We start from the raw sequence: 15452 nt of genomic DNA, 5'->3' as shown, positions 1-15452 counted from the left end.
GAAAATATGCAATGAGTGCACGGGGAACACTTTACTCCACAACAGAAAGTTGAGTAAGACTGGTGAAGTGCTTAGTAGGATTCCAACTGCTCCACAAACCTCCATTCATTTTGTCTCTTGTTTTTTTTTTTTTCTCTACTTCAAATAGCCATGAATATACGAGGTTGTCAACTCAAAAGTGAAAATGAAGTCACTATTAAGTCACATGAATGTGTGAATGTTGGGTTGGGTGAATGTTGAGGATTAACTAAATGAAAATTGAACTCAAGGTGAATGCAGAGCATAATTTGGGGAAGGCATTAGTGGCTAGGGGGAATCAGAAGAGGCCTCAACATGTTGGAGGTGACACTGAGCACATTAGCTTTGAAGGAAACAAGGGAATCTAAGAGATGAGGAAGGAGTGCATTCTAGGCATAGAGGAAAGGCCACATAAAGGTATGGATATGGAAGATGGAGGGCTGTGTATGTGGAACAGCAAGCAAGCTGGGAAGAATGCTGGGTGAAAAAGATCATGGCCAGTGCATGTTCATTATCATTGCTGCTTCCTGGTCTGTAGTTTTCTCCCTTTTTTCCTGTGTTGGCCAGGTACCATTCATTTCATTTCATCCCTTCACCTGCTCTTTGCTCCAGGTGGGGGTCAGATGAATACTATGTGCTTCATAATAACTCCTACTAGCTTTTGTAAGTGTGGGTATGTCAGTAAAAAAGGACACAGTTAAAGTGGGAGAGCAGTGACTGGTAGAGCTTGGCTTTTCAGATTGCTAAACGAATAACTCAAAATAGTAGATAATCTCCAAATCTTTTATATCTGGTGTTGAAATGTTCTGTACAATAGTATGTGAGTATTTGGTACTATAGAAATTTAGCTTAAAATAAAATCATGAAACGTATTATAAGGAGTTGGCTCAGGAAGGTCTAGGGAACTTTTTAGCTTTCCTGTTGTAACCACTTCCATCTTCTTCCTTTTACTCGTTTTATGCTAAATAAGTATCTTGTTGTTCAGATTTCAGGAGAACATCGAATGAAAACAACTATCTTTTCTCAAACTTTCCAAGAAGTGGTCTTGAAGTGTGATTAGTTATTGTATAAAATAAGAGAAACCTGAAGTATCAACAAAATAATAAAATATTTTAGGAGCTGTCCGGAAACTTGAGAGTTTCTGCGACCATATACTTGAGTGTTGACTTACAGGTCAAACAGCTCAACCTTTATTGATAACTCTTTTCCTTTTCCCTGACAGAATTGGCTTCCAATTTCTCTCTTCCAGAAGTTGGTGGCAGGGGTTCCTTGTCCTTTATTTTCCAGTCTTACCTCACTCCTTTAATCCTTCCTCTTCTTCCAGGGTAAAGCCCCTGTATTTTATTATACTTAAGGATTGTGTCTAGGATTAACTATATGAATAGAAGAATATTCCCTCTTTTTCTTTCCACTTTAGGATTGTGTGTAGCTTTTGGGTTTTTTTTTTGTAGAGAAACTTTGTTTCTAGAAATGTGAATTGAGGCATTGTTCTTGGGCAAATGGCTATTTCATTTCATTGAGTCACCAAGTCTCGGTGAGTCACTATTTCACCTTTTGCAAAATAGAAATGCTTTCCTAGAATTATTTTTCATGTGTTATCAGTCATCTAGGCTAACAACCTGGGAGTCATCTTCGATTGCTCTCTTGTCCCATAACCAGTCAGTTTCCAAATTCAGGATTGTTTCTTCTTTTTAACACCTTTTACATTTTGTTCCTTTTTTTATCTTCCCAGTGACTTTATCCATCATTTTCATTCCATTCCTTCCCTGTTCAGGAAGTTAGTCATCTGGTCCAACCCACTAATTTTGCAGATAAAAAACTAAGATCTAGAGATTGTGAAATGTCTAGAACCCAGACTGATAGGTTACATACATAGGAGTATAGTTCTAGACCCTCTAGTCCAACCCGTTTGTTTTACAGTTGAAGAAATTAAGGCCTAGGAAGATTGTGCCTTGCTCAGGGGTCACATTGATGGTAAAACTAAGAGGTAAGATTTGAACCTAATCAGCTTCTTCTGACTCTAAGATAAATCTTTGAAATGATCTGCTATTGTATGTATTTGTGTAAATCTCCTGTAGGTAGGGATCATGTTTGCCATTTCTTTTAGGCACCTGAGGTTGGATTCCTAATTCTGCCTCAGACACTTAGCTGGGTGACCTTGGGCAATCACTTAACTTCTTAGTTTCAGTTTCCTCATCTGCAAAAATGGGAATAATAATATGCCTATTACCACAGGATTGTGTATATATGTAAAGTGTTTGCAACTTTAAAGTAAATGCTAGTTATTATTTTTTTACCTTGTATCTCCTACTCAGTGATAAGTGCATATTAAACAAGATATATGCTTATTAATTTAATACTTTGATATTTTAGTGGATGTGATCCTACTACCCAGAGAATGCAAACCTTCTATACCTTCTTATATATCCTGTTCAGTTCTTATCCAGATCTTTTCGTAAAATAGCCACTGAATTCACTGAAGTCCTTATTCTTGTTTAAAAAATATTTAATGGATATTAATGCAGCACTTGGGGTATCCCATCTATTATTCTTCATTCCTGTTCCATAAAGTTGATTATTTTGTGTGGATCTCATGTAAGCAAATCTTTTTATTGCCTACTCTATTTTGGTAAATTAATGATCAAATTGCCAGCCCTACTTTATATTTTAGCATTCTATTTTATTTAAATTTATTCAAGCATTTATTATTTCTCCCTCTCTCCTTTTCCCATAGACCAAATTTTTTTTAAACTTCCCAAAGCAAAACCCTCACAGTAGACAGCACAGCAAGACAAACCCCTACGTTGGCTATATCCAAATAATCGATTAAGTAAACAAATGTGTAAGTACCTAGTATGTGCCAGGCACTGTGCTAAGCAGAGGCGGGTTTTATTCTGAATTTTAAGTCCATCATGTCTCTAGCAGTAAGTGGGTGGTGTGATTCATCTTCAGTCTTACAGACTCATGGTTTATCATTGCATTAGTCAGAGTTTTAAAGTCTTTCAAAATTGATTTTTTTTCTATGCTGATGTGTAAATTATTATCAGTCTGCTCATTTCACTCTGCATTGGATCATAGAGATTTTCATAATTTTCTTTGAAACTGTTCATCCCATTATTTCTTATAACACAATATTCCATTACATTCATATATCACAACTTCTTTAGCCAGTCCATAATAGATTTATCAGTTCACTGGGGTATTTTGCTTTCAGTTTTATGAATCTCATCTTTACTTTTCAGAATTTCTGGTTTCTTGCTTAGTTGGACATTTTTGATATTCAGGGTTTTCGAAGTTGAATGCCCAATTCATTGATTTTTCTCTTTTATTCTTTTTTCCTTTATTGACAGGTGTTTAGATAGATAAATATTCTTCTAAGATTGGTTTTAGCTGCATCCCTTAAATCTTTAACTTAATTGTCCTTTTCTTTGATGATATTTTCTTGTATTTTTGTAATTTGTTCTTTGACCCATAACTTAAAATTGTTAGTTTCCAATTACTTTTTAATTCTATTCCCAAGGCTCATTACTGAATTTAGTTTTTATTGCATTGTGATCAGTAAATTTTTTAAACATTTTTTGGTGAGATCTTTATGCTTCAATACATGCTCAATTTTTGTAAAGATACCATCTGTATAACTGAGGTGTGTTGGAATACTTGGAAATACTTTATCTTTTCTATTCCCCCTTAGTAAACAGAAATCAGTCATCTCTAATTTTTCTAAAATTTTGTTCAGGTTCTTCTTTCTTGTTTATCTTTTGGTGAATTTTGCTAGGTCTGAAAGAGGTTTATGGAGATTCTTCATTATTATAGTTTTACTACTATTCCTCCAGTTTAATGAACTTTTCCATTAATTTTACCATCCCTATGCTGATGATTCTCCAATTTACCTATCCTGCCCCATCCTTTCTGTTGACCTCCAATCACAGATCTCCAGCTGCTTTTCAGTTATCTCAGACTGGATGCCCAGTAATCTCTTAAACTCAGCATGTCTAAAACTAAACTCTTTGTATCTTTCCCACATTCCATCCCCTGCCCCAACTTTCCTATTGCTGTTGAGGGCAACCTTATTATACTTTCAGCCCCTCAGGCTTGCAAACTTAGGTGTATTCCTCAACTTCTCACTACCATTGTCCAATCTTTATTTTTCAAAAAACTAATTATTTATTTTTAGTTTTCAGTATTCACTTTTTATAAGATTTTGAGTTGTAAATTTTGTCCCTCCCTCCCTTCCCCTCCTCCCCAAGATGGCATGTAATTTGATACAGGCTACATCATGTCCAATCTTGTACAAAGACCTATTGATTTCTCCTTTGCAGTGTCTCTTGAATACTCCCCCTTTACTCCTTTGACACTACCATAACTGGCACAAGCCCTCATCACCTCAAGCCTAGACTATTTTAGTAGGCCTCTGGTGAGTCTTCCTACCCAGGTCTCTTCCCAGTCTAATCCATTCTCCATTTAACTACCCAAATAGTTTTCCTAAACTGCAGGTCTGGCCATGTTACCCCTTACTCTCAGTAAACTCCAATGGCTCCATTTCTATCTTCCAGATGAAATACAAAGTCATCTGCCTGGCATTCAAAACCCTTCATAATCTAATCCCCCCTGATCTTTCCAGTCTGCTTATGCCTTTACTCCCTACTGCTTTTGTTTATATCCATTCTCTCTCTCTCTCTCTCTCTCTCTCTCTCTCTTTGTCTCTCTCTCTCTTCTTCTCCTCCCCTTCCCTGTCTCTCTCTCTCTTCTTCTCCTCCCCTTCCCTCCCTCCCTCTCTTTCTCAGTGTGTCCGATTTATTTGAGAGACCTAAGATAGGAAAACAGCTTGAGGTTAAATTTTCAACCTTAGTTTAGTTCATTTAATATTTAATCGCTTAGTGGAACAGCCTGCATGCTCTGAGTTTGTTGAAGTATAGAAAAAGAACATTGAAGAACTTGCACAAATTTATAAAGTTGAATTTAGAATGATTACATTATGAATACTTTTCTAGAACTTTTATGAATAAATCTTCACAAGAGAAAGGAAAGAAAGCCGTGTTTCACGGTCAAGGATTGTAACTGTGCCAAATTAGTTTGAATTGTTAATATTTTTGCTATTTATTTATTTATTTTGCATTAATTTAAAAATTTTCAGTTTCAAATTCTTTTTTCCTCCCTTTAGCCCCTCCCCCACCCGCTGAGCAGGCGTTGCCCATCACACATTTGAAGTCATGCAAAATATACTAACAAATTAGCCATATTCCGCCTCCCCCCCAAAAAAACCCCCACAACCTATGAAAAATAAAGTTAAAAAAAGTGTTTTGTTTTGCGCTCAGAGATCATTGGGTCTCTGTCTGAAGGTGAATAACATTTTTCATCATGAGTCTTTTGGAATTGTTGTATATCCTTATATTGACCAGAATAACTAACTCTTTCACAGTTGATTACTGTTATAATATTGTTGTTACTGTGTACAATGTTCAATTTCTGCTCAGTTCACGTTGCATCAATTCATAGAAGTCTTCTCAGGTTCACCACGTTTTCTTTGATCTAGTGACACTGGCCTCCTGACTGATTCATAAATAAAATGCTCCGTATCTTGGCTCCAGACATTTTCTCTGACTGCCCTGTATAACGTAAAATACCCTCTCACCTCATCTCTACCTACTGGCTTCCTTTAAATGCTAGCCAAAATCCTGTCTTCTACAGGAAACCATTCCTGACTCTTATTTCTGATGTCTTCCTTTTCAATTATTTGTCTAGCATATAATTTGTATGTATTTGTTTCTTTTTTCTCCCATTATATTTTGAGCTCCTTGAGGATAAGAACTGCCTCTTTAGGTATCCCTGGTGCTCACATAGTAGGCTCTTTATAAATATTTATTGACAGTAAGTTTTTAGATGCTATGCTATTTGGTGTATACATTTAATGTGTATATTTTTCTATATTTCTTTTGGCTCCTATGTTCCCATTGCAAAAAGTCAGTTTGGATATTTCATCAGAAATGTTTGGAAGTATTTTAGTTAAATATCCATTTCTTTTCCCCAGAGAATCATGCATACTTTTGTCAAAAAGGTTATTCTTGTTGTAATCCTTTATCATTTTTTGCCTTTAGAATATTAGATTCCAAGCTCTTCTGTTACAGTGCCAGCTGCTGAACTCCTGTGATACAAACTGTAGTTCCTTGGTATTTGAAATTTTTCTTTTTGGCTGCTTGTAGTATTTTTAGTATTTTTTCCCCTTTGACCTGGGTTTTCTGACTATGGAGTTTGGCTATAACATTCTTAGGAGTTTTCATTTTGGAGTTTCTTTTTTTCACTTTGCCCTCTGTGTCTAAGAGTTCTAGGCATTTTTCATTTAAAATTTCTTGAAACAGCCTATCTAGGCTTTTTTTTTTGGGTCATGATTTTTGATAGTTCAATAATCTCAGCTTTATCTCATTTCTCATTCTTCCTCCCTTCTACCTCCTCCTCTAGCCAGTCAGTCGCCAAATTTCAACATTGAATCTGACTCCTCTCTACTCACACAGCTACCACCGTGGTTCAGTCTCTCATCATCTTTCATCTAAACTATTGCAATAGCCTAGTAATTGGCCTACCTACTTCAGTTCTATCCTTCCTACTCCAATCAATCCTACACATTGTTGCCAAAGTAATTTTTTTTAAGTTCACATATGATTATGTGATTTCCCTACTCAACCAACTTTAGTAGCTCCCTGTTGCCTCTGGTATGAAATACAGATTACTCTCTAGCTTTTATCTCCAATTTATCCCGCATTTATTTTGTGAGCTCCTTAAAGAGCAGTGACTAGTTTTTTGTTTGCTTTTGATTTTGCCTTTCTTGTATTCTCAATGCTTTTCACAGTACCTGGAACATAGTATGCTCCTAATAAATGCTTGTTGACCAATTAATCTGTTTAGTCCTAAGCACATATAAATACATATAAACACATGTATGCATGTATGTGCATATATATGTATTTTCAAATATTCTTAGCACATAGCTATTTCATGGTCCAAATTTATTTTATTGGTAGTAAATAATATATTAATTATTTAAAAACAATGCATTTTTAATTGCCTCACTAAAATTGGTAATAGAATTGTTTGGAATTTCATTTTTTAGGGATTTCAGGACACTTTGGATTATTTGTCATGTAGCATACTCTTCTTACAGAGCACTGGACAGTGACTAATTGTATTAAAGAAAAAGCCATAATCTTTTAGAGTAACTTTCAAAGATTTATAGACTTTGTTGTTTTTATCTATCTTCAATGTTATATAGCCCTTATATAAATAGAAAGTGGTTGTCTGCTGTTTAATTTCTTAGAATATAGGAATCCTTTGCCTTTTATTGAGCTGATGGAGTATTTGAGAGAGGTAACGTAGTATAACAAATAGTGTACTCAACTTAGAGTCAGGAAGTCTTGGGATTCAGTGCCTGCTTCTGATACCTATTACTGACCTTGGTGCGTAAAACACTTAACCTCTCTGGGCCTCCTTTTTCTCAACTGTAGAATGGGGGGGTTGGACTGGATGGCTTTCAGTGTCCCTTCCAGTTGTAAATCTAGTATTATGAGTAAATCTAATCTAATACGAGTAACCATCTCAGACAGTTATCTTGGGCAAAACACTTAACTTTTTTGAGTCTTTTTCTTTATCTTTAAAATAGGGAAACAACAATAAAAAGTAATAGCTAATTCAGAGGGCTGTTCTGAGGATCGTATGTATCTGATACATAAAGCCCTTTGCAAACTTGAAGGCACTATGTAAATTTCAACTACTTTCATCATCATCATCATCTTCTTTCTCACCGTATTTATCATCATTGAATGTTTATTAAGTTTCCAGGTACTAGTTCTATTCATTGAGCTTATTGGTTAGTGATAACTAATGAATATAATTTTTGAGCTTTGGGATAAAAGAATGGGCAATTTTAAACTGATTTATGGGTATCAAGTGATAAGATTTCAAGATACCATAAAAATGGCAAGAAGTGAAATGCCGTATCCATAAAGTACTAGCAAATTTTCAGAAAAATGAAAAAATGTAAGAAGCAACATAAACATACAAAATATAATTTATTAGTGCTAGATTTTATTATTTCCTGAAGTCCAAGCAAGGGTAAGGCCTTTTTCTAATGGGGAGCTTAAGTCTCTTGAAGTATTGTCTCCCCAAAGTAGCCATGTTGTCTAATTAATAGACACTCACATCTTGAAAACAAATGGGGGGTAGTAGGATCTTCAGTTTTCCAAGTATATGTGTATGTTTCTAAATGAATGCATTGTGAATAATATGATTGATTTCTTGAGTAGGATGATGATTTTACTGTGTCTAGATGTGCCTTCTCAGAAAAAACTCATAATTTGATAAGTTGTTATGGTCCAGTAATTGACTTGAGTCACAAACCACTTCTGGCAGTGGGCTTTTAAAGTTGAAAATAATCTGGTGAAATACTTAGATTTCTTTCACCTCAGGTTGTACAAATGAAGACTGAAAAAAAAAATAGCTAGCATCTCTATAGTACTTACTATTTGTTAGGCACTATGCTAAGTGCAATTATCAACTCCTTTGTTCCCCACAACACTCCTGGAAGGTAGGTGCTATTATTATTTCCATTTTACAGGTGAGGAAACTGAAGTTAAATGACTTGTCCAAGTCTACACAGCTAGTAAGTGTCTGAACTCTTATTTGAGTCTTCCTAACTCCAGGCTCTGCATTCTGTACACCAAGCCATTTTAGTTTTATTTACAAAGAAAAGACATTCTTAACTTTAGACTCACTTTCTAAATGTAACAAAATCTCGGTTAATTAAAATGATTGGGGGAGTAGGTTGGAGGAATGTTGAGGGGACTTGAAATACTACTATATGTTGATTGATTGACATGAGAATAGTAGGTTTAGAGAAGAGTAGATATATCTTCAGATATTTGTGGGGTTTTAATATACAAGTAGGAAGAATTAAGTTTATTCTACATAGCTTCAAAGGGCAGAAGAAGAGCCCTAGGTGGAAGATGTTGGAGATGTTAAAGTAGAAAATGAATGACCAGTTGATGTTGTTATAGAAGGAATTTATAAATGCAACACGTAGGAGTTTGGACTAAGTCCCTGGTTATGGGATTCAGAAGAAAAAAAACACCTATTGTTTGAAGCCTTAATTAGTATGTTTTTCTGCCTTGTTAGGTAAAGTAGTGAACATAATTTAATTTTTCTTTTGAACTTCCTGATCTTGTTCCTTGAGGTTACCATTTCTAACATTTTTAATTACTCTTTTCCTTTTAAGTCTCAGCTCAGGAGCCATTAACCTTCCTGGATCTATCCTAGGTGAACATGAGCTCTCTCTCCTAAGCTTCTTATAGCACTCTGCTGTACTTTCCTTTTTCACTTACATAAGTTCTTATTTATCATGACTTGATTAAACTTTGTATCTTTACCAGAGTCTAGCACAGAATTCATAACAGAGTGCTTAACATAGGCTTGTTGATACCTAATTTTCCTTTTTGTCACAGAGTACTTTGTTGCCCTGTTATATGTTAGAAGCTTCTTCAGGACAGTTTGTCTCATATCTTTTTGTATCCCCAGTGCCTCCTACCACAGCAACTTGGACATATTCAGTACTTGTTAAATGTTTGTTGAATCGAATTGCTAATGTACAGTATCTGTTGTGAAGATAGGAATAGGAGACTACCAGGATAGACTATTGTATACATTGTCAGATATGGTTTTTATATTGAACCTTCACAGAACCTTCACAACTTGGGTATCAGAAAAGACTGCAAGAAGGAGCCACCATTTGAACTAATCCTTGAAGGAATTTAGATGGTACGTTCCAGTCAGGAGGGGACAGTCTGTGTAAAAGCATGGAGACTAGGGATATTAGGCAACAGCAAGTAGGCCAATTTGACTGGAGCACAGAGTGAATGAAGGGAGCTATGCTGCAAGACTGGAAAGGCTTTAGTGCAGGGCAAATTGTGAAGGCCTTCAGTTGCCAAGTAGTGTAGTTTGTATTTTAGCTTAGTGACAGTAGATAGTGAATGGAGCTTTTTGAAAAGGAAGATTATATTGTCAGGTCTGTGCTTTAGGAATATTGGGAGAGTTTTGTAATACTGAAGTGAAAGATGATGTAGTCCTTAAACTAGGGTGTGTGTTTGTCCTTTGTTGCCAAAGAAGACCATGCCATCAGAGACATAATGACATAACTTGCACTTGACTTTGTTTTGAGTGAGGGAGGGCTGTGCAGGTCACCAGCCTCACTTCTCCTCCAGAGCCATCTGAATCCAGATATTCATCAGGATGACTGGAGATGACCCAGGATGCAGCTAGGTGGTGCAGTGGATAGAGCATTGGGCATGAAAAAAGATGCAAAAGATAGCCCCTACAAGCTACATACAGGATAAATAGGAAATACACATAGTTGGGTATAAAAATACATTTCACCCAGTAGGAAGATAGAAGGAAAAAGGGAAAAGAAGGAAATAGAGGGAAGATAGGCTAAGGGAAGAACTAATCCTAGGCAAAACAAATTCTTAACTAAAAATATACAAAAATATTTACAGCTCTTTTTGAGGTAGAAAAGAATGGTATTTTGCAGGGGTACCCATCAATTGGTTAGTGGTTGATTGAGTTACAGTACATAAATATGACAGAATACAACTGTGATATAAGAAATGATGAAGAAGATGGTTTCAGAGAAATCTAGGAAGATTTGTATAAACTGATGTAGAGTGAAATAAACAGAATCAAGATCAATTTTTATATATGACAACATAGAAATAAAACAATATTGTAAAGACAAACAATTGTGAAAGACTTAGGAACTCTGATCAGTGTAATTACCAACCACAATTCCTGAGGACTCATGATGAACGTCCTATCAACCAAACCTCCTGAGGTAAAAAGACTCAGGCTAATGAGGCATATATGTATGTACATATTTTTGTACATGTCTTACATATTTTGTAAATTGCACATATTTTTCTTTTGGACATGGCCAATGTGGAAATTTGTTTTGTTCAACTATAGATGTTTATAAAAAAGAATTTTATTTTTCTTCGGGGGTGGGGTGGGGATGGGAGAAGCAAATTTTTGCTGATTGAAAAAATTTTATTTGAAAAAAAAGAGAAAAGAGTATGTTTGGGACTCCTCTGGGAACGTGGCTTATAACAGAAAAGATAGGAGGGAAGAGGATAACCAAGAAGCACTCAAACAAGAAGGAAGGAGAACCAAGAAAGAGCAATGTCACAAAAACCCAGATGGCACAATATCCAGGAATAGAGGGAGATAAAATGTAAATGCTGCAGAAAGGCACTACCTCCTGTCTTCAAGTTCTACTTAAAATCCCACCTTATGCAGGATGCCTTTCCTGATCTCCTCTAATTGTAGTGCCTTTTGTTGATTATTTTCCATTTAACATGTGTATTGTTTATACATAATGGTTTCCATGTTGTCTCCACCATTAGATTCTGAGCTCCTTGAGAGCTGGGGCTGACTTTTATCTTTATTTGTTTTTCTTGCTCTTAGCATAGTACCTGGAACATAGTAGGTACTTAATAAATGCCTATTGACTTTTTTCACAATAATGAAAACAAAGCTTAAAAATAATCCTTATTTCTTTTGTTATTGTTTGTTTTAAAATTATTTTTTATATATTCTGGTTTAGGGATTGGTCTTGGAAAAGTTTCTGTGGATGAGCTGTGGTTTTCAGTTGTCAGTTTTCCCATTTGACTAAAGACTAGAGCTAGTATTACATTGGGCATGTATCTTATATTCCAACATTTTAATATCATCAAAAGGGTGCATTAGAGGAAGCATTCACATCAATGTGAATTGTCTGTTTGAGTAATATAACAAACCATTGGTTAAAATTATCTAAAGTTTTTTCTTGTATTATTAATTACTGTGTTGGTCTGAAAAGAGGCTATTTCTCCTCCTCCCACCTCTGTCCCCCAGTTCGGTTTCTATAAAATCTAAGTGCCAATTATAATTAGTATTCTTTTTCAATTTGTAGTTGCATCTTTTTTCATTTCAAAACAATTTCATTTTGAGAATTGTGGACTGTATTCAGGGCACCCTGTAGTCGTACATTTGTAACATCTACTTGCATCAGTGATATTAGATAAATATATCTTCTCCTCAGCTTTTAGACCTTAAATTTAATTTGGTCTAGCCATAGGATACATCAGTGGAAAGACCTGGTTTGGAGTCACAATTTTTGCCATTTGCTGGCTTTGGAAAATGTGTTCAATGCACAAAACCAACCCATACAGCACCTTAAAGTTTACAAAGTGCTTTCAAAGGGTCCTATTTAAAAGTAGGTTGTTCAAATATCAATATTTTTGTTTTATAATGATATCCTGGGGTTTTTTAAAAGTGAGATTACTTGCTTCAAGATATAGCAAGCATGTTGGACTGGGAAGATTTTAGTCTAGATCTCTTGGGACGCCAAGTTCTAGCACCTTTCAGCTGTGTCAGGTACCCGGTCCTATTCAACAAGCCTTTATTAAGTGACTGCTGTGTGCAAAGCACTGTTTCTAGATCCTGGGAATACAAAGCAGAAAATAATTACTGCTCCCAAGAAGCCTACATTCTACTGGGGCGGTGCAACATGTTGTCCACACTGTTGAGTTATTAACAAAAAGTTAATGTCTGTAATCATCAAAGTATATCTAGTTTCATTTGTCAATATAAACAACTGATGCTGTTCCCATTTACAGTAACCATTAGAACACATACTGTCTTTAGGGGCTTCTTTTATTAAAGGAAAGGTTTAACACTTTTTCTTTAAAGGAACCTTTAAGCATCTATGACTCCTAATGGTATAGAGATCTTTTATAGATGACAGTTCCTTTTCTGACTTGAATGAAAGCCAAGATAACATTGTTTGGGAATTAAATTATTTTCTTAACTTTTTTTTTTTTTAACCATCGTTTGATCTTCAAATTGAATGCATGTATTGTAATCATAGGTAAATTGGCAAAATGTGGAGTGGCAAGTCGAAAGAGGTGCCTTTACCAAACCCAAGAAATCTTCATAAGGATGCTGTTCGAGGTATGGATTTTTTGTTACTAAACTTAATATCTTGTTTAGACCTTAGGTATTAATATAATCTAATATGTGATAACATTTCACCTCACTTGCAGCAGTATAAAGAGGTTTCCAGCAGTGAGAAGCAGTTAAATGAGTGGGATGCCCTGTGAGGCAATGTATGCTAGAAGTTTTTTGTTTTTCTTTTTTTGTTTGTTTGTTTAAAAAGGCCAGTGTTTCTTTCAAGAATTTTCTGGAGCAGATTTCTTGTTGAAATGGAAGGAAGAACTAGATGACATATCTTACCCCGTCCAGTCCTTAAGATTCTGAGATTTTAAGACTAGTAATCAACTTATATATGTAGCTGTAGGGAGTAAATTGATGTCAGACTAAAATGAATTTGTGACAGGGCTTTAAATGCCAAACGTAGGAGCTTGCATTTTAGTATAAGAGCAATTGGGAAAATCACATCTCAGCCATTTCCAAATATACCTTTTTCAATATCCCATCCAACAAGACTTGTGACAAAGCCCAAGTGAAAAAGTTAAGCCAAATCAAGCAGCACATCAAACATTTGACGGTGTATGCATTATTTTACACTCATAGTTCTTCACATTTGTAGTGAAAGGAGAGAGATAGATTTCCTCATCTTTTCTACAAGGTGAAAGTTGGTTACTGTGATTACACAGAATTCATTCCAAAATTACTTTTAAAAATAACATATTGATGTAGTTTGCTTTTCTCTAGTTATTAGTGATTTGAAACATTTTTCATATTGCTGTTGATAGCTCAGATTTCTTCCCTTGAGAACTGCTTGCTAATATTTTTTGTTCTCTTCTTTTTGTGCTTTGTATTTACTGATCTTTGTACATGTTGTCTTCTTCCCTCTCAGCCATCCTCAAGTGGACTCTAAATTCCTTCAAAGCAGGGATTGTTTTGTTATTGTCTCTCCCCTGCCCCTAATCTAATAAGTCTCCCCTTGCTGACATACTGACTACATCCCAGTCTCTTCATAGGTAAAGAATAGTTGGATTTAATTTGAAAGGTTTTCAACTTCATAGGATCTCTCTGTGCTTTCCATCCTCTCCTCTTTCCATCTGAAAAAATGTTTGGTCTTCAGTTGTAATTATTACATGGAGATATTTTTCTGAATCCTTACCATAGGCAGCTCGGTAGCTCTTGAAATGGTCTTTTCTTCTTGCCTCTGGACACATGATAAAATCAGTTCTGCTAACTCCTTTCCTTTTGCAAACAGAACCTTGTGAGGCAAGAATTCTTGTATTTGGCTGCAACTTTCTTTTGTCTTCTTGTTATCTGTGTCAAGAATGTCAGGACTAATTGATTCATTTCCTCCAGTCGTTGGACAAAGTTTCATATTTAGAGTACCAAAAGCTAAGTTAATAGGACCATAGATTTAGAACTGAAAGTGACCTTTGAGGTCACCTAGGCTGACTTTTAATCTTAACAAATGAGGAAAGTTGAAGCTCATTGAAATTGTGACTTGCCATACATATAGAAAGTGACAGATCTGGGATTTAAATCTACATCTTCTGATTCCAGGTCTAGCACTCTTTCCACTGTACTCACTACGTCCCATATTTATAGTTTGTCTAAAAACTACATGGCTTACCCTTTGCTACCTCTTCTTCCATTCTATCACTATCACTTCTAAAGCTCAAGAGATTTGTATATGACCAAGGACCATTTTATAATTTTCTTAGTTTCATGGATTGCTGTTGCAAAAGAAATTTATCACCTACTCTTCAGGCTTTTAGTATCAAACCTTTCCTCACTTAGTGAGACTGATCCTCAGAAAGCAGACAAAATCTTTTGCTGCAACTATATACTTAGAATTTTATGTCTTGGTAGATTTTGTCAGAATCTCTGCACTTAAAGAGTCTAGGTTCACCTTGGTGTCACAGTGAGGTAACACAACAGAATTTTGTGGAAGAATTGTTTAAAATGCTAAAAAATAAATTTGTATGCATTTAGTCTATTTGGTTTTTACTCAGCAGATATAATGACATCATGGGATGCACTTTCTCAGACAAAGGCTGCTGTAAGTATTAATATTTTTCAGTTTTCTCTGTTATTGCTTTAAAATGATTATAATGTAATTGATTTATATTTTTCTTTGTTGTACTGTAAAATAGATAGAGGTACTTTTCCCCTCCTAAATAAGGGAGTCACAGTTTTATATAGGAGATGTCGTTACAGTAGTAATTTTAATTATAAATATTCTTTGTTGAGGCTTTCAGGGATTATCCTTTAACATTTGCACAAGAGTGCTTAAATTTATGTTTTTTCATATTTTCACATTTGAATTTTTAAAAAGTCTAGAAGATTTAAGGATACAAGGGACAGATATAGAATGTTAAGGAGGGAATAAAATAGATGATAAGTTGAAGGGGATGTGAAGGAAGAACATTTTC

The 15452-nt window shown here is 35.3% G+C and overlaps 1 protein-coding gene across 5 annotated transcripts in view; it reads left to right on the top strand.

The window, feature by feature from the left end:
* Positions 1–15452, top strand: part of CEP350 (centrosomal protein 350) — a 142700-nt gene that overhangs the window by 9735 nt on the left and 117513 nt on the right. For 3 of the 5 annotated variants that reach the window (XM_072648496.1, XM_072648497.1, XM_072648494.1), the window contains exons 2-3: positions 12962–13044; positions 15033–15079. In XM_072648496.1, coding sequence (XP_072504597.1) covers positions 12975–13044; positions 15033–15079 — 117 coding nt within the window. In that variant the 5' untranslated portion in view covers positions 12962–12974. The remainder of the gene's footprint in view (positions 1–12961; positions 13045–15032; positions 15080–15452) is intronic. The other 2 variants (XM_072648498.1, XM_072648495.1) reach the window with 1 other exon arrangement.

Source organism: Notamacropus eugenii, chromosome 2 (genome assembly GCF_028372415.1).
Source record: "Notamacropus eugenii isolate mMacEug1 chromosome 2, mMacEug1.pri_v2, whole genome shotgun sequence".
NCBI lineage: Eukaryota > Metazoa > Chordata > Mammalia > Diprotodontia > Macropodidae > Notamacropus > Notamacropus eugenii.
The sequence above is the reverse complement of the archived record's forward strand: the minus strand, read 5'-3'. Positions and strand labels throughout refer to the sequence as shown.